The sequence below is a fragment of the Pecten maximus genome, chromosome 8 (genome assembly GCF_902652985.1).
Source record: "Pecten maximus chromosome 8, xPecMax1.1, whole genome shotgun sequence".
Classification (NCBI taxonomy): Eukaryota; Metazoa; Mollusca; class Bivalvia; order Pectinida; family Pectinidae; genus Pecten; species Pecten maximus.
Genome location: NC_047022.1, coordinates 15,110,229 through 15,131,220, shown reverse-complemented (window position 1 = coordinate 15,131,220; position 20,992 = coordinate 15,110,229). Strand labels below are relative to the sequence as shown.

At 36.6% G+C, this 20,992-nt stretch overlaps 2 protein-coding genes across 2 annotated transcripts; one reads left to right on the top strand and one right to left on the bottom strand.

The window, feature by feature from the left end:
• Nucleotides 1–1,685: 1,685 nt before the first annotated feature.
• Nucleotides 1,686–8,223, bottom strand: LOC117333264. Its single transcript, XM_033892479.1, has 4 exons — nucleotides 8,120–8,223; nucleotides 6,478–6,662; nucleotides 4,608–4,977; nucleotides 1,686–3,685 (listed from the first exon to the last, which is right to left on the bottom strand). The coding sequence occupies exons 2-4, from the start codon at nucleotides 6,640–6,642 to the stop codon at nucleotides 3,366–3,368; spliced, it is 855 nt and encodes a 284-aa protein (XP_033748370.1). The 5' UTR covers nucleotides 6,643–6,662; nucleotides 8,120–8,223; the 3' UTR covers nucleotides 1,686–3,365.
• A 761-nt stretch (nucleotides 8,224–8,984) lies between these two features.
• On the top strand, nucleotides 8,985–15,504 carry LOC117332141 (vicilin-like seed storage protein At2g18540). The gene is made up of 3 exons (XM_033891026.1): nucleotides 8,985–9,069; nucleotides 14,483–15,140; nucleotides 15,225–15,504. The coding sequence occupies exons 1-3, from the start codon at nucleotides 8,985–8,987 to the stop codon at nucleotides 15,502–15,504; spliced, it is 1,023 nt and encodes a 340-aa protein (XP_033746917.1).
• The last annotated feature ends 5,488 nt before the right edge of the window (nucleotides 15,505–20,992 follow it).

The following is a 20,992-nucleotide window of genomic DNA, read 5'->3' as shown; positions in this document are numbered from 1 at the left end:
AAACTGGTCGCTAAATGGAACAGATAAATTCTCATTACATCTCCCCTAATGCGCAAATCCAATTATTTGAATCGAGGGGGAACCATGCAGGTTGTAGTTAGATTAATAGAAATGTTTACGGTTGTGGTTATGATCTAATTTGGAAGTATCCCATTTCCTTGTGGGATTTAAAATTTGCTGCTTGGTGATATGCTTTACTTTGCCGTTGTTACCACAACTGTTCTTATTTCGAGAGCGCGACATTACTTCATAAGCACTGTTTTAAAATACAGGTAGCTTTTGTCAACTGTCTAGCAAACCTCTTCAACCCTATTGGCAGGGAGCAGGCATACCTAGGTATTATCCAAAAGTCGCATGACTGAACATGGCTGGCAAAGCCAGAGGACAGGATGTGGCGTCCTCTGTTTTGGTTGAGGACATGTTTGGAGGCGGCGACGTAAATTGCCTTCTTGACATCAGATTGGATCCAGTGTTTGTCCTGGTCAAACACTCTGGTGTTGTCGGAGTTAGAATTGGGGGAGTTATCCCTCATGTGGACTCCAACGGAAGAGGAATCTCTGCGAATGTATTTGGTAGGCGGTAACACTCCGGAACGCAATTGTACCGTTTAAAGTATATCCGTGAATATGTATCTGTTGATCGCTTTTCTTTCGCTTTCTTCATTTTCTGAATGAAGGTGTCCCTTATATACGTCGTTGTTTTCTTTTTAATGTGGTAACTATGAACAGCTAAACATGTACATGTAAACAGTGTTCATACTTTGGTTTGGTTTGGTTTATTTTGTTTAACGTCCTTTTAATAGCCAGAGTCATTCAAGGACGTGCCTGGTTTTGAAGGTGGAGGAAAGCCGGAGTACCTGGAGAAAAACCACCGGCCTACGGTCAGTACCTGGCAACTGCCCCACGTGGGTTTCGAACTCGCAACCAAGAGGTGGAGGGCTAGTGTTAAAGTGTCGGGACACCTTAACCACTCACTTTATCGTACAATGGCGCCTTACTATATAAGTTAAACCTGTTCTAAAGGACACCTCTATATAAAGGACGCTTGTCTATAACGAACAGACTCATCTGACCCACTCCTTCCAATTTACTTTATAATGAACCTCTGTATAAAGAACACCTGTCTATAAAGGACACTTTTGATATTTTCCCGTTTGTGTCTTTTATAGACAGGTTTTGTAGTATATGCATATCAAATATGCCTCTAATACTTGAATCGGAACATTAAAATTGATCTATTTCTTTGATACAATCTGTTTTCTTAACTCAGGGTCAACCACTGATTTTAACGGAGTTTGTATATACTCAATTATGGAATTTATCTGGACCCAAAAATCTAGACAATGATATCTGTTTTATTAAAATTTGACAAACTCCACTCAAACAGGAGGCACTCAAACACCTAAACACAGATACTTCAAATAAAATATACTTAAAAAGATGTTACTATCTACAAAACTGTATATAATAGAAGTCGTCATCTAAACTCTATTTGTCCAATCATTCTTTTGTAAATTTCTATTCTGTAATAAATAAAGACAGTTTGTTCAATATACCTTGGTTGGTTTTACTTTGACCAAATACGACTAAAGCGTTTTGTCTATATCTTCATATCCATCCATCAGACGAGAAGAGCACATTTTAAGAGTGTAATGTACCCTTGACCAAGAAATACAGGACACACTGTTACCGGTAATAGTTGTAAAGCCAACTTTATTTTATATGAAATGTATCAAAAATATACAAATTCATTGTGATATATACAATGTGTACTTATGCTACTCAGAAATACATTAAATACGCGATGTCGTAACATTGTTGATGCTATACAACTTGGACCAAATAGCCATTTAAATAAAATTAGGCCATCGTTATAAATAAATAAATAAATAAACAGATGTGACCATACACAGACGACGAATAATACATAAGCATCGGCTTGGCATAAACAAAATGAACATTTAAGATCTATAGTGTTCTGTTGTCATGACGACTGAAGAGACATGTTGTCGATTACGATATTCCTCTAAACATGACGGTCAAAGATCGAGTATCAGTAAGTAAATGGCAAATGTCGTCGCTAAAAAAATCAAAACAAACTTATATTTACAGCCCAATGTTGACATTTCATGAATCATAATGTGATTAATGTTATCAGTAGAACAATAGCAAAAAAACCAAAAAAAAAACCGAAATTCATTTACATATTGTACATGATGATCTTATGAACAAGGATGGTTTGGCCTTCGTTGACAGTTTGAGACAGAATATGTGACACGGTGAAGAAGAACACCCTGGGTACTACAGTGAATACCTTCACTTTCGCTCTCTATACTCCTGAAATATGTCAAGGTAAAATTGAAGGATCAGTCACCGCAACATTGTGAAAAAAACCTATTTGATATCCTTTGAAGTTCAAACCACGGCTTGAGGTTGCGGTCAAATTGGCCGGCTTTAAACTTGACTGTCTCTCCTCTGGTTTTAAACTCGGGTGTCTCACCTCTGTGATGCCCGAAAGAAAAGACACCAGCTAACAGATCGATTTGGTTTTTTCCTTGACACCAATCAAGTATGTAAATGTTTGCCTTCGATTTTTCCATGGCATATTCCAGGGGTAAAGAGGGCGAAAGTGGCAATATTCCTGGAGTATCGAGGATGGGTGAAGATGAGTTCAGTGTCTACAGGAATCTAGACAGTATTGAGCAGCCGGACATTGGCCTTGTCTGCACTTAATTATACAATACTGATCAGCCATGCGGTACGCGGCCCTATACTCCGGCGTAGCTCGGCACGGCTGCTGACTTCCGGTTGAACCATGTAGATGGTTTTGTACATTGTGACCGCCAGTGTTGATAGGGAGAAAACCGTTGACAGACTGTACAGATAGATGCCCGGGAGCCGACAGGAGAGATCCGTGAGTAACACTCGGCAAATGTTGCTGATCAGTATGGTGCTGCTGTGGATGGACGATCTGTGGAGCTTGGTGATGTGGCATGTAGCCACTTCCGATATTCTGTGGGATATAACCGGAACCTTGTGAGGAACCCCCCTGGTTGTTAAACTGATGACCACCTAACGGCTGCTGATTTACATGAGGCTGACCGAAAATAGGTTGGAGGGGTTTGACCGGTAAATGTCCATTGGTATGCTGCACCCCTACATTAATTGGTAAAAACCCATGAACGAGTGGATGATGTGGAACGAGGGCAGAACCTTGGTGTATCGGAACGTGTTGTTGTGGCTGACCAATTTGTAGTTGTTGAGGAAAGCTTGCGTGCCCCTGGTGTACTGGGACAGGCTTTGGCTGCACATGACTGGGTACATGCACGTGTCCACTTGGATGCTGTATCTGAGGATGTGCCACATTTATAGGCAAAAAACCATGAACAACTTGCAGGGAAGGCTGGTGATGTTGTTGACCTCCAGTAATTGATGTGTTGACATTTGATCAGTGTGCTGAAAGTTTGGTTTATGTGCTTGGTTCCCGGAAACTGTACCAAGTCCTGTGGCGGTGTGTAACTCGTGGCCTCCCGTCATCGCACCACTTCCGTTTTGACTCTCATCCGTATTTCCGGTGTTGCTTTGAGAAGACTCGGTCGCGATGCTTATATCAGAGCAGCCATAGAACTGTTCCTGAGGGCCACATCCTTTACAGCATCGCTTGGCATCACATCCGTACGAGTTTCCTGTAAATATGGAACATATGATATTTCATACATAATGGCGGTGTAGGGGTTTTGATACCAAATGAAAGATATACCTTATAAATAATTATTATATGTCATCCATATTGCATCAGCAATTTGTTTTGATATTCATAACACTTATATATACATATGTATGTTATATTTTATACTGTAGATGCATTGCTTGAAAATTAATGTTTCAATCCGTTTCAATAGTTAAATATTTTTGTTAATATGATAGCAATAATTTAGGTGTATGCATATTCATATTTGCATTTAAAGGTCATTGCGACGTTTGATACGCTTTGGGAAAACTGAGTTTAGAAATGATAGCCGGTTACAAGGTGGATGAAGAGCAAAAGACGTCTGTATTGAATACATTTCTTTGTTGCGTCAAATTTTAGACGATAATTATTATGATGATACACCTTAGACATTGTTCGTAACCAATGTTCCTTACGCTAACGGAAAGAGACCATTGGACGATTGGTACATTGTTCATAGTTTCCCGAAAATTCTTTTGGAATTTTGATCAATCAGAAGACGGCTTTCTTAGGAGTTTCGGTTCTACTATATACAGTAACGGCGGGCTCCATGGATTACCTTTCGATAGTGAAAGAACTGTTTCAAATGCATACGTTTAAAGCCTTTCTACGCTAGCACGAAAAGCGAGATGGGTAGTTGTCCGTTAAATTCATTGGCCATCAATAGCGCATATATTGCATGTTTTTTCGTGGCGTCCCCCATAACGGAGTTCCGAAGTTTAATACGTGATGGTTTTTGATCGGTTGATATTTTTAGAGCCGAAACGAGATACTTTGTGTCAATCGTCCCAAGGGGTCTGTCCGTGAGCGTCAGAACTGTGGGTTAACGACGATGACCATAACGATGATATTCTATATTTTTACAAAATATTCCCTACCTGTGTTCCACTTCCATTGGAGGAGGCACTGTGAACACGTGACCCTGTCAGGAAGTATTAGTTTTGCCCGGTAAGTCTGTGCACGCCCAACCTCAATGACTCTGGTCTTGCCGTCTGGTTGTTTCAGCACATGCCGGTCAAGACATTCCTGTGTAACAGGTTTAGATGGGTCATTATTTGGGCACAGTCTGAATTCAAAGAACCCATGGTGTGATGCAGTAACCTGGATTTCAATGTCGATGGTGGCGCCCTCTGTATAGTTCCTAGTTATTGTTCCGGTGGCGTAGATTCCGCCGGCCTCGTGTTCACGGGGTCCATCCCAAGGGTCCCCACATACTCCACATTTCCCGCCATTTAAAGACCACTGGCGCTAAGGAAGAAACGATTGGAAATACATATAATAAGCATGAATGTAAACAAACTCAAAATTCAATGTAACCTTACATGCTCTATGAAATTCCTATCTTGCTTTGAAATAAGGTCGGTTTGTGGATATTTGATACTTCAAATTTAGACATTTGTCTCCTTGCCAAGATAATAGAATATTGAGACATCACTTCAGTCGTAACACAGCAAACAGAGAAACGTAGAATTATTTTTGTTTTTTTTTTCTCTAAAAAAAACTACATGAAACCTAATTGATTTGTGATGAACATAACGTATTTTGATCAAGTGGACTGCCTGTCATATTTATAAACGGTGTTTTGACATCACATGCTTCGGGAGAAACAAGGTACGAGACAAACAATAACAAAAACTGTTCAAACCTGAAAGAGAATAATATTTAACAAATAGTGACTGATTCCATTACGAATCGAGGCTATATCTGATGTCAAAATTTTAAAGATATTGCGGATGTTGCTACTGTTAAAAGGCAAACATTCTGGTTTGCTCGTTGTCTTTGAATGTCGTTAATTGCTAATCACCGTTCTTAAATTGCCTTAGTGTGTTTATTGGACTAATCACTAAGCACTAATCAATCATGTCTAAGCATCGGTAACAGAACAGACATACACGTAGGTACTGGTAGGTATTTAAAACATTTTCTTTATAGGGAGATCACGTGGTTTCTACCAGAATATTATAATTTTATGTAGCCTTAGCACGTCGCAAATTAATTACGTCATCAATTTCGACGCACATTTCATGTGACATCAATGATGGCGCGATGAAAAGATTTCATAACACATTACAATTTTTAACTATTTTGTATGTGAGAAAAATAAACAAACGTGGCCTATACCTTGGACAGGGATATCTCAACCTTCGTGTAAGAGTTTGGCTGGCCAACTCTCGGCAAGCTATCGGCCAAACTCTTACACTTGGGTTGAGAAATCCGTGTCCCCGGCGCAGGCCCATGTGTTTCAGCAAGAACAGGAGTGGATTATAGATTTTAGATAGAGACCATGATCAGTTTATAATTTAGTGTGAAATCGATAAGATAACTGCTTAACGAAAAAGACAAATAAAAATTCAGAATTGATCATCACTCATATCAAGGATATAATTATTGTCTCTATGAAACGAACATGTTTTGTACTTCCTGCATTAACCGTTATGGGAGGGATGGAATGGGGAGGGAAGCACTGAGGCAGGTCACATTAGGTGTACATTACAACTGCAACAGTGCAATTAAAATGCTACTACATGTAGTTAAGTGTGATGGAACCCATTAACTGATAATCACTTAGATGACATCCGGTTTCTTATGGCAAATTGATCTAGCTATCCGGTTTTTACTCGGCAAGATATCAAATCGAGCACAGTATCCGGTATCTCTTGACAAAATATCACATTAAGCACTTAACTGCATAGGTTTTTCGGCTGAACTAGACCAGACATCGCCTAAGAAGATTGTTTGTATACTTACATAGAAGCCCCCACAGAACAGTTGATTATCGTTGTAGTTCTTTGGAGAGTGGAATCCACGTCTCCACATACTGGCACGGGAAGGAGGTTCCAACAGCCTCCCGTGACCTCTGACCTCGGCCACATAAAGGGCAAGGAGCACATACGTACAGATCCAACGCAGCATTTTCCCTTTTTGTTTCTAATCTGGAAACAGATTATCACAATTATACGTTAAAATATCAAAGTGGAACATGTTCGCTGTGAATATATTTGTTATAGATTAATAGAATATGTCTCTGCCTTGAAGATGTGACAAAGAATTTCTCAACCCAAGGGGAATTCATGAACGTCTAACCTGAGACTTGCCGAGGGTTGAACATTCATGAATTTCTCCCAGGGTTGAGATTTCTTTGTCACACTCCCAAGGTAGGGAATGATAATTCTTTTTCCAACCACTTCAAATAAATGCATATCAAATCGGTGGTCAACGTATGCTTCTAAACAAATGCATATGGTCGGCGCATGAACATCTTCATTTGAAGAAGTACCCATCACAACCCAAAAAAATGCATCCCGATATCATTATACAAGAAAACTTAGGTATAAAATTAATTCACAATATTTATTAAAAAAGATACTGAAATAAGGTATCTGTGATACTATTCTGATGTTAACAACGGTACATGTCATTTCATAAAACTGTGTCTCATACGCATATTTTAACATTAAATAACAACGCGGGTTTGATTAGATGAGGAACTCATCCTTGCGCTTAAACATGGTAGTTGCGGCGATTAAACGTAAGTCAAAGGGGTTTGAAATGAATATTTATGATTTTATATAAAAACTATTTTTATTGCATATATATACTTTTTATTGCATATGTATTTGTAAGTATTTAACACAAATATAAATATTGTACATAAATATATTGTATTGCATATAAATATCTTTTATTGCATATATATTTATTTTATTGCACCCATATTTACAATTATTGCACATAAATATTTTTTATTGTATATGCATGTATATTTACAATTATTGAATATTGTAACGTTTGACACGCCATAGTCGCCGTTTATATCGCCGCTTTTGATTGGCGAATAGAGCAGTGTAATAAATCTTATGTGAAAAGAGTCCAACAATAAAAAGATTTTTTGCAGGTACAGACTAAATTCTAAAGATCAACTTTAATATATTTTATGCTATGGAGTTATATAACACAAATACAGCGGAGATCAGATTTAGAGGACCCTCCGTTTGTATGTGTTATACCTCAATAACATCAAAAATGTATTCAAGTTAATCCTTTAATATATATTCAATAAAAAATTATTTAATATAATTTTAATAATTTTACGCTTTGGTTCTTAATTCTATAAATAACAAAAATACATTATTATATTACTTATAGTGTAAGTGATATCTTTTCTACGACAAATGACATGAATGAATGCCAGTAATATTACGATCAAAAACTGGTATAATTCTACATCTTTTTGAAACATAACTATTACAAGCATGTTTTTTTCCTACCTTTTTGAAACATGAGTATTACAAGCATGTTTTTGTTCCAACTTTTTTGAAACATGAGTATAGCATGTTTTTGTTCCTACTTTTTGAAACACGAGTATTAAAAACATGTCTTTTGTTCCTACCTTTTTTGAAACAAATGAAAATCACTAGTTCTTCGTCGTACAGCTTTACTTCAATCTGGTCTCCAAGCTTGTTCTAGATTTATTTATACGTAAACATATTCTCGCCAGGACAAAGTGGTATTTATCATAAAATTATCGGATATTTCACGTGTCAAGTACTAAAGCAGCGCTCAGTCTTTGTTTGCTTTAAAGTGACAACATTTCAACCAAACGCGTATTCTCAAAAATTAATGGACTTTAAAAATTCCTCTGTTTCTATCCGGGAGAAGAGAAATTAGAAGGGGGATTTTGTTTAGGTTTGAGCCAGTTCAAGTAGGATGTTGCCCTAGAGTCGTTCTAACTAACAGATAATGGTTAACACGATGAACGGCCATGACAAGGCGCACCTTAACGGAACAACATGACGTCACTTGTTTTTAATTAAATTGAACTTCAGAGATTAAGGGGTACTTACAAATGTCAGCACATATTGTCACCGATATCACCACAGAGTTCTGAAAACAAAGTCTGTTTACATTCTTAGGAATACCTTATCCTAGTAACGCTACTTCCGGTTAATTACATGACAGTTCATGCGTACTAGGGGATCGATATGTGGTATGTTACGTAGCCCCTTTTAATATTTTCTATGTCGCATTTCCGCATCTTTTCAATTTAGATATATACACAGCTTTTAAACTTTCTTCTATTGGCAAAATATGCGTTATTTCCAGATAACCTTTCAAATTTTCAAAAGTAAATAAAACAAATTAATAAACACTTGCTTGAGAAAACCTTCTATATGATCCGTAGCTGTACTTTCGCAATGATATAACTGAACAGTAACAACAAAGAATATCGGCACTCCCATACGAACTCAAAGTCAATGAAACGAGGGCAAGAAAGGGGAGGAAATTGTATGAAGATCCATGAAGAAGTACAAGGAGAATACGACCAGGTGTGTCGGGGAGGTAACCGTCTTCTGTTATATCAACGGCACCTGCCAAGCAAATCATCTGATTTAGTCACATTCATTGTACAAAGTACACGTTCATTGTTTTAATATTGAATTAAAACTATGCTTTTACCTTTTCAATCATTAAAACACTTTATATAAGATAAATAGACAATTTAAAATTCAGAATTGAATTTTAAATAAAATAAGATACACTACATATTCTGATATAAATTCTTTACTTTCTCTTTCATTTTTGCATGTCTGGTTTTGAAATAACGTAGCATACTAATAACGGCAGTATTTTCCTTCCGCCTTCCCTTCTGTATAGTTTATAGGCAGTGTTAACTTACAGTAATATTGGGAACAATCTCACTTTGTGAGAGCTTATACCAATGGTAAAGCGTAATGCAGACATACTCTAGACATCTTCTTGACAAATGACTTTCTAATGATACAGAAAATAGGATGGACAAGAAGGGAATGCGTTGCTACAGGTTAATTCACTGAATGAGTCTTGATCAAATTGGCTCAGCAAAGTAAAATGAATAAACTTTTGACTCAGTACGGAGTACATTAAACCAGCATCCCCGGATAACACGATACATGTATGTACATGTCTGTCGGTTTACAGTTTATTTTTAGGCTTCCAGACTTTAAGAATTAATGCAATGTTAAAACATGTTTACATGTTTCTTGGTGTATATATTTAGATAATAATAAAAAAAAATAGTTTCTTTCATGACCCACTGAATTCAAGATAACGAGGTATCACTGTACTGACATATCAATGAATTTCTAACTAATAATAAATGGTTGTTTTAATTCGTTAAAGTGCAAGTTTATCCGTTAATGCTTTGTTTTCTGAATAAAGTGTTTCAATTTCATTGCTTTTTTTTATCAGCCATATGTTTAATAAATGATCCGTGTATTGTAAAAACAAAAACAAAGAAAAAAAACTTTACCGCCCGGTATAAGTTGAACCAATCGTTACCGCTCGGTATAAATTGAACCAACCGTAACCACTTCGTATAAATTGAGCCAACCGTTACCGCTCGGTATAGATTGAACCAACCGCTCGGTATAGATTGAACCAACCGTTACCGCTCGGTATAGATTGAACCAACCGTTACCGCTCGGTATAGATTGAACCAACCGTTACCATTCGGTATAAATTGAACCAACCGTTACCACTCGGTATAGACTGAACCAACCGTTACCATTCGGTATAAATTGAACCAACCGTTACCACTCGGTATAGATTGAACCAACCGTTACCACTCGGTATAGATTGAACCAACCGTTACCGCTCGGTATAGATTGAACCAACCGTTACCGCTCGGTATAAATTGAACATACCGTTACTGTTCGGTATGAACTGAACAAATCGTAACCGATCGGTATAAATTGAACCAACCGTGACCGCTTGGTATAGATTGAACCAATCGTTACCACTCGGTATAAATTGAACCAACCGTAACCGATCGGTATAAATTGAACAAACCGTAACCGTGCCGTAAAGATTGAACCAATCGTTACCGCTCGGTATAGATTGAAACAACCACTCGGTATAGATTGAACCAACCGTGACCGCTCGGTATAGATTGAACCAATCGTTACCACTCGGTATAAATTGAACCAATCGTTACCGCTCGGTATAAATTGCACGAAAGGAGGTTTTAGCCATCGTGACTTTTCCAATATTATGCGTTAATTTACCAAAATGAAGTTCCTGATATTTATACAATTAATATTTTAATAATGTAATCAATAATATGGGTACGATTGCCATATTGTCCTAACCAGAACTAGGTCACTATTAATGGCCAGTATCACAGCCACTACTTAGCCCCGAAGCGACAGTTATGATTTACCAACCAGTGGCGTCCATACATGTCCAGCTAAAACTGGCCGTAGTTAGACTTAAGTATCGGGTATCCTAGGTTTATTTATTCATTTAATAAATGGGGTTTACGTCTGTTATTAGATCTTTCAGAAGACTAGTGTAACCTGGGTTGTCCAGGACCTGTTGTTGGAATGTTTCACCGGAGGTGGCCCTTCGCCTTGGGTTCCTTGTAAACAAGAGGATTACAGCCAGCGGTCAGGGGAATCCTGAGTTATTCACAATGTTCTCACACGTAAACATACTTGTTCCAAACCTGAAATATTGTTTTTCATATTTTCTAATTTAGTCAGGCGACCACTTCACGTGCTGTTCGATCTGTTCATCGACCCTATCTTTGTATGGCAACAGCTGACGTATTTCTGCTTTTCTATGTCTCCAAATTTATCCTTTATGGGTTAAATAATGTAATGTGGCAAAATGGCTTGACCTATCTTGATATCACTTTATCTTAAAATTACTGTACAGGTGGCGCTTTAGATTGGTCGGAAAACTCCATCAATGCTCCTCGGGATAAGTTTTATTGCACAATTCGTTGACTTTTGAACGAGAACGCAACTTGTTATTAAAATGTCACATAAAGATCTACTAGACTTAATCGATATCATTAAGTTTGAGAGGTGATTGGAAATGAAGAGGCAAAAATTTCGTTGAGAAAAAATCATAAGAGTGCCACATCGCCTACTGCAGTAATCTGCTTCCGACTTTTAGTGTTTGGGAACAAAGTGTATTTAAGCTATTTTAAACCTGACTGGTATTTATATGAATGGGGATAGCTTTACAAATGTATATATATATATTTTTTAATGTAAAAAAAATATTTTATAGTTTTCTTGGCTTTACAAATAATTATGCAAAAATATACAGATGGTGTCGGTGAGAGGTTGGTACGAGGTATAGATAATATAAATGTAATATAGTTTCCGGTGAAGGGTAAGAGCGATATAAATACATGTACATGTATATATATATATACTGTTATTTTTACTATAGTGTCGGTTGTTTTAAAGATGTTGCCCTGTATTGTCTTTTTTTTTGACTACTTGTCATTAAGATGAAAATTCCCGCTACAGTCACATATTGAATCCGTTATTAATTACTTAGGTGACACCTATTATATAATAATTTCAAAAACTCGTCCTTTGTCCGGTAAGATAGTGATCCAGCCCATAATGACGACTTTGATATCACTGATAATGACACTGTTTTTGACCAACTAGATGCTCCTATTTTATTACAAGATGTTATTCGAAAATTGAAATGTGGTCAATCACATGAACCTGATGGATTGCTAAATGAATGTTTAAAAGCTGGCGAGGAAGTACATTTTCCAACTTTATCTACGATGTTTAATTATATACTAGAATCTGGTTATTTTCCTTCTAATTGGTCGCCAGCCATTGCTATTCCTGTTCAAAAGAAATATGTTTTAATTACCATGATAATTTTAGAGGTATTAATTTGATTAACTGTCTCTGTAAACTTTTTACTTCTGTAAAACGTATTTTAGATCTGTATACAAAACATGATCTTATTACTGATGCAAAATTCGGATTTCTTCAAGAACTTAGTACGATTGATGCTGTTTTTGCTTTATATCTATTTTAACGAAAACTTTATCTTCGAAAAAACGTTTGTACGGTTGCTTTGTTGATTTTCGCAAAGCGTTTGGTTTTGTGGATAGGTTAAGCTTATGGCGTAAGCTGACAAAGCTTGTTATTCGAGGGAATATGTTATCTGTCGTTACGTCATTGTACACATCAGTGAAATCTTGTGTATCATTTAACGGTAAATGTTCCAATTATTTTGAGAACAATGTTGGATTAACAAGGGGAAGTTTTATCTCCTCTTTTGTTTTTAGTATTTGTTAATGACTTTGAAACCTCATTTTTTTTAAAATGGTGCAGCAGAATAAGACTTTGGTGAATTAAGTTTTGTTTTTGTTGATTTACGCGAATGACTAAGTGCTGTTTACTGAAACTATTAAAGGTTTACAGGGTCTTTTAGATAATCTGAATGATTATTCTGCTAAATGGAAACCTAAAGTTAACACTGAAAAAAACAAAATCGTTGTATTCAGAAAATGGAGGTCGAATACGAGATAGAGAAAGATGGATGTACAATATAATGATGTGGCGATGGAGGTTGTAGATGTGTTTAGCTATTTAGGAGACTTTTTTTTTAAATATACTTAGTCATATACAGAAACGTTCAACTGATCAAGGACGAAAGGCCATGTTTTCTCTTTTTTCTAGCTGTTTTAACTTGAGCCTAAACTGTACAACGTTATCTAATTTATTTGACACGTATCTTTGCAGTGCATTACATTATGCATGTGAAGTTTGGGAATCTACAAAAGATTTAGATATTGGGATAGTACATTTGCACTTTTGTAAGAAGATTTTAAAAGTTAAGAAGTCGACTTGTAATGCAATGGTGTATTTTGAATTTTTAAGAAGTAGCAATATAGGTAATTGCGTTAACGGGGCTAATTATGTCAAACAGTGTCTTTTCTCTCTCGGATTCGCAGATGTATGGACAAATGACTATTCCTATATCCATAAAAGTATTTTGTATTTGATAAAACAAAGAATATTTGATCAAAGCCAACACTATCTGAGAGGTTTATAAGAGGTATCACCTAAATGTGTTTTATATCAGTACTTAGTAAACCAACATACCCTACAATACTATCTGACAAAGTTTATTCCTGTGAAATACCTAGTCTGCTTATCAAAGCTTCGTCTTTCTGCAAACAATTTAGCTATTGAAACTGGTAGATACTGTAGTATAACGAGAGAACAAAGACTCTGTATGGGCTACAATTTAGATGTGGAAGACGAATATCATTTTATTTTGAGATGCTGGTATTATCATAATCTAAAAGTGAAATACATAAAACCATATTACTGGCGAAATCCATCCGTATACAAACTTATACAGTTATTGAGTGTTGATAATATTTGTGATCTTCGTTAACCCGCTAGATATATGTACGCGGCTAATAAAGCACGAGTGATGTAAAATATATGTACATTTTTATATCGACATAATACATGTAAATTTATTTGATGATGATGATGTGTGTGAATGTGAGGTATGTGTGTGTATGTGAGATATGTGTGTATGTGAGATATGTGTGTATGTGAGATATGTGTGTATGTGAGATATGTGTGTATGTGAGATATGTGTGTATGTGAGATATGTGTGTGTATGTGAGGTCTGTGTGTGTATGTGAGGTATGTGTGTGTATGTGAGATATGTGTGTATGTGAAGTCTGTGTGTGTTTATTAGCTACCTTTTGTCTATGTTGTATATAATTATCTATCAAGTATATACTGCATATATTTGTGCTGATAAACCGTAAGGTTTAAAGTAATAATTAGATTAAAATTGAAATTGAAATGAAATAAGATTTAAAAAGAATAGGAATAATCATAGCTCCATCCGGTGCTGACAGTAGTCACCATACGCGTTTACCTGGGCGGTAGGAGTGTCCGGCGGCGGTAAGAACAAACCTCTAAAGAGGAGGAAGAACAAACCTCTCGAGAGGAGGAAGAACAAACCTCTAGAGAGGAGGAAGAACAAACCTCTAAAGAGGAGGAAGAACAAACCTCTCGAGAGGAGGAAGAACAAACCTCTCGAGAGGAGGAAGAACAAACCTCTCGAGAGGAGGAAGAACAAACCTCTAAAGAGGAGGAAGAACAAACCTCTCGAGAGGAGGAAGAACAAACCTCTCGAGAGGAGGAAGAACAAACCTCTAAAGAGGAGGAAGAACAAACCTCTCGAGAGGAGGAAGAACAAACCTCTCGAGAGGAGGAAGAACAAACCTCTAGAGAGGAGGAAGAACAAACCTCTCGAGAGGAGGAAGAACAAACCTCTAAAGAGGAGGAAGAACAAACCTCTAAAGAGGAGGAAGAACAAACCTCTAAAGAGGAGGAAGAACAAACCTCTAGAGAGGAGGAAGAACAAACCTCTAGAGAGGAGGAAGAACAAACCTCTAAAGAGGAGGAAGAACAAACCCCTAAAGAGGAGGAAGAACAAACCTCTAAAGAGGAGGAAGAACAAACCTCTAAAGAGGAGGAAGAACAAACCTCTAGAGAGGAGGAAGAACAAAGCTCTCGAGTGGAGAAAGAACAAACCTCTAAAGAGGAGGAGGAACAAACCTCTAAAGAGGAGGAAGAGTAAACCTCTCGAGTGAAGGAAGAACAAACCTCTAAAGAGGAGGAAGAACATACCTCTAAAGAGGAGGGAGAACAAACCTCTAGAGAGGAGGAAGAACAAAGCTCTAAAGAGGAGGAAGAACAAAGCTCTAAAGAGGAGGAAGAACAAACCTCTCGAGAGGAGGAAGAAAAAAGCTCTAAAGAGGAGGAAGAACAAAGCTCTAAAGAGGAGGAAAGAGGAAGAAGAACAAGCCTCTTAAGAGGAGGAAGAACAAATCTATTCAGAGGATCAAAACACAGCAGAGGAACAAACTCAGCATCGACCATCACTAACTTTGAAAGGAAACACGTGGTTCCGAAAGATATAACCGAGGATAAGATTTAATCATCTTTACATTAGCTCCATTCATTTACTGCATATCAACTAACCATTCTGTGAAAACGCCTTTGAAATAGTTATTTCTAAATCGATTTGCCATTATACCATCAAATTGTGTTTCTGTCGGATATTGACTTGTCATATAAAGTTTTATAAACACTAAATAATACATATTAAAACAAGACACCCTATTGAAAGAAAGACCAGAGAGTGAATCACTTTTGGCATGTATTAAAGTACGTTTATTTTATGTTCATTTCAAACAAAGGAAGAACACCTGAATCATTCAAGTGTGTTACTTCATGCGCACATGCGTATCACTGCGCAAGGGAGCTGTTGTTAACTTGTGTTTATTTTTGGGTTTGAAGACGGTAAGGAACGTAATATCGCACACCTATCTAACTTCCTTATTTTCCCCATACATTTTTTTAGACAAGCATTATTCTAAAATAAGTTAAGTCCGATTTTATGCTTGAAATTATGTTTTAAATCAAAATTGGTAAGTGTCAATGCACCGCCATTTCTCCTATAAATAGTAACCGCTCCCTGGAGGTAATGTAAACAAGGCGACGAAAGTGCCCGGGTGTTCGCTGATAATCGCTGTTATTACAGGTATCCGGATTTGTAATTTTTTTTTTAAACAACCAACAATCTTTTTGAGCGTAAGCAATCTATCTTTAACATGCTCCTTCTGTTGAATGCATTAACGCCGGTGTTCCCAGGGTTCAGTATAAGGCATCTTATTCTGTCCGTTTTATATCAATGACATTTAGATTGACCTTTCCACAGTGTCTCCTGTTTTTACTGACGGTATGGCATTGTCATACTCATCACCCAACGTAAAAAAATATTCTTAGGGAAGTTGATAAAGACTTAAAAGGTCTACAGAAACGGTATAAAAATTGGCGCTTATCCTTCAACAAACTGAATTCATGATTGTCTCTACTACAAATGTATTTCTTAAACCATTCCAGTTTATTATCGACAACACTCCCATTATTTTAACAGACAACTATAAACGCCTTGGAGTAACATTAAATTGTGACATTAAATCGAAAAGATAATAAAAGGTAGCAAAATATATAGCTATCCTACAAAACATGAAATGATTACTCGGTAGAAATAATCCAGAAAAATAATCCTGAAAAAAATATATCTATCGTGCAAACTTTATTTAACGTCTCATACATAGACTATGAGCTCGCGCGAGCTATTATTACGACAGACATACGTATGACAACAAATTTAGACAAAGTACAGATGCAACAAATGCTACATTAAGAGATACCACAGGTAAATAAAAATAATATTAAAGTTCCTCATAAAAAACAACAACAAAAACAACAACACTGAAATATATCGCATCCATTGTTAGATAATGTGTGCAAGATGTGTGACAATTGTGTAACAAATTAATCATATCCTGATCCAGTTAATACTGGAAGAAACAAAGACATTTGTCTCAAGTCTTCTCTTTCACAAACAGCGTAGCTCCAAATTATATATTTGATAGCATACTTGATAGCATTGAATGGACACTTAAGACATTTCCATCATCTAAGACAACCCGATTTTCGGCTAGCAACTATTTACGCACTTCCTTCTTCTCATCGACTATAAAACTGTAAAATGACCTTGACATTACTACAATGAAGTTGACTGCTTTTTATTCATAAAATGAAATACTGTATTAACATATTGGACACGTCCGTTAATACACCTAAATGTAGACGCGTTAAACCATGTGGAGAACTTTCATTTTCTCTGTGTCTGTCCCTTATATACACATAATAAATAGATTTCTGTTAACAACGTGGTTATTTTCACACTCCTCTTCGAAAAGTATCAATTAAATATTGCATAAATTATCAAAACGAATATCTTGATTTCATGTATCAAAAAAAGGACTGTTATAAGTTGTGAAAACCAGAGTCCAGTTATGTGAAAACCAGAGTCCAATTATTTTGTAGATATGTATTTGGAATGAAATATATTTTTAATAAAAATTATTTATTTGTATACATGCAATTTATTTGTTGAGTTATATTACAAGTACACGTATTCAGTACGTGATTGATCCGCGTCTCAAACCGTTTGGTGTCGTCCCATGCTACTTGACTCGTGGTGTTGATAGGACTACCTATTGCAAGCGAACGAAAGTCCCACCGATCACCGATATACGACTGGAAAAGACTTTCACTCGGACGCAACAGATAGACAGATTCTCAAAACGTTGTCTTCGGGCTTAATGGGCTATTACTTCAGCAAGAGTTATCTCCCGTCCTCCGTGTACGAATGGTTACATCCCCTCGCCAGGTGTCGCCATCAGACGGGAGCGGACATTTCCTTGGCACCAGATGTCACATGTGGACACATTGTTTGATATGAAAAAGACAATAAATCAATTTAAGTATTAGTTACGTATTAACCACACGTGACCAATTCTGTGTGGAGATCGTCAGCAGCTGCGCAAAGACATCCTATAAAAACTAATCAATCAGTTGGTCGCTAATGTTCACACAAATATGTTGCCTTAAATGAGATTACGGAATCGAAAAACCAAATAACTAAATGAATAAATATGTATCAAAATATCAAAAGACGTTTATACAGAAAAAAAGGAGAAGAAGGGATTCACCCGCAGAATGGAGGGGATAACGAATTCGATGCTGATTGAATACCGGAGAGTTTTAGTAATATTTTGAAAAGTAATCAACACATATGAGTGTGATTTTTACAAACTGACGGATGAAAAAAATTGACATAAACTGATATACATCAACTGGTAGTACCAAGTATGTGTGTACAAAGATAACCTCTACGTTTATTTCTCTATCTAAAATCAGAAAACGAGTGTAAAACAAAAGGAATATTCTTTCCGATGATGGCTGAATGTTGAATGTGCTTACATTATCTTTAAATGAAATAACTATTTTTACATTGATTTGGGGAATCTTAAATGTTCATGAGGACTTTCATCAACATGTTTCCCTTGTACTGACCGTAAGCCGGTAGTATTTATCCGGGTACTCCGGCTTTCCTCCATCTCCGAATCCTTGCACGTCCTTAAATAACCCTGGCAGTTAATGGGACGTTAGATATATCAAACTAAACCAAATTCAACACGTTCGATAACATAGACAAACCGATGGAATACAAAAGTTGTATTTAAGATTGTCAAGTGCACAAAGCATTCTATTCTAATCGCTTCCTAAAGGCCCGAGTTGTACTGGCGTTTTTCAATTTAATTTAATTATGTCGGTGCATGTATTCATACAAGCCCACTCCATGCACAGGGTCACATCACTATCGTATTGTAAAACTTGATATGTCCGTTTACCCTCAGGCTCATGTTATGTTACGAGTCTGAGGGTAAAACGACATTTCCAGTTTTAACTATACGATAGTGACGTGGCCCTGAGCTCCATGCCTATTACTACTATAGGGGGATCGCCCTTTCACCGTCAGTGCAGTTAACAAGTATTATGATTATTTTTCCAAGCGTCTAGTTTTTTCCCCAACTATCTAGATATAACCGACAACTTTTATCATTCCTGACTGACATGTTCTACGTAGAAATGAAACCTCAAAATAGTTAAAGATGGTAATATAGCGTCTGGTGCTGACTTCAGTAAAAAACAATCATTTGTGTGGAATTTCTAATCCGTAGCCACAATGTACGTCCACGTATGTCTGAAACTCAAATCTGTTACACAGTTGTTTTAGCTTCTTTAAAATCAATCTCTACGTTGAAATAATGTCATCATTTTCCTACCAGGAATATGCGGAACCAAACTCCAGTCAAACTTGATCGAGTGATGCGGTATGCTATCATTTGGAATCACTACGAATGTAACGGCCCCCGTAAAATGCGAAGATACATATTGATTTTTTTTCCATTCTGGGCCACCCAAGGATAGTTTAAACCTAAAAAATCTCCCTGAATCGTCTGCCATCTCATTTTGGTATTTCTGAATGCGTCCATTATGTTTATGGTTAAAAGTGATAGAAAACACATTACAGATCTCTCTCGATTGCTCGTACATCTGTCGAGTACGCATGCGCTCGGACCAGCTGTCGCCGGGCGTTGATACATACCAGATGACAGTATGTATTGATCAGATCGTGATACCAGTCGGAATCCGTTGGAGAAAAATCAAATATTGATTTTGTTGTCACTGGGAAAAATTCTTTTAATTAAATGTAATATGTATCTTCATTAACGTTAAATCCCTTTAAAAATGTTGTTTTATGTGAATGCATGGACGAAAATAAATCGCACTATCTAGGGTAGCTGACAACAATCTAATTGTCATTTCAATGTAAATAATGTCTGTTTTTAAACACGATTTATTTTTTACATGCAACGTGCGTAATCCTGTTCAAACAGATCGTCGTATGAGCATTATGTAAGGCAAGGCGTAAGTCAGGAAATTAATCAGTGAAACATTTAACAATTAACACGTGCAAAAACTTTATTTACTTCCCTTCAAGTTATGGTCTTATGAACAATCCTTGTCGAATATTTACAAAATGTCAAGTTTTTCTTTTAAAATCAATTAATGATAAAGAAATCCGTCATTGTTTTGTTTACGTTTTACGAAAACGCTTTTCGTACACTGTGACCGCCTTCAAATTCCATATTGACTGTAAATATTTTGAGTCCTCTGACTCACCAGTTTCACAACCAAACCTTATTGGCAATATTTACGACGATTGATAAAATGAACTAATGCCTAATGTATCAATATATTCGCGATGATATCATTTTTGTGAGGTAGGATTCGAAGCAACTTTAACTCATCTCGTTATATCACGACTCGAAACAAACATTATGAAATTGGATTCTTTTCGATAAACAAACCAGACTTGCGGATTCTAAGCTTGTATTAGCATTAGTGGTGATATTGAATAACAGTTCTCATACAAAATATCCTTGTCGTGTAATTAATCGAATTACTTTACAGGAATTCGTCGTGTAATGTAATATTATATCCGTGTATCTCGGTGGATCGGAGTAGTCACTGAATTGGCCGAGAAAGTGGGACAAATTACAGTCATTTACACAACAATTGTCCTATTTAGATCATTCCTAAAACTTCTGTATATTAACGCGTGTGTTCAGTATCAGCCGTAATTCATCATAGGGTATTACGCAGATTCTCTTATTTTTGTCGAGTATATGGATTTATGGAGGGGCGTAAAACAGATATTCGGATGTGAAACTCAATCACGGCACGCGCTATGTTGGTCTTATGCGTGCGTGAAATAACGCATTCTGTTACGAAACGAAATAAGCAAGTATGTTGAATGTAACCTCATTTGATTCCCACAACATCCAGAACCTGTAACTGTTCGTGTAAAACAAATCACAGAAGCAAAACGACGATCGCGAATTTGGTATTACATTACTAGTGAATGTAAACTATCAGATATACATTTTTATATCTATGATATTAATCTATATCGATCAACAGAAGCTGATACTTGTAAT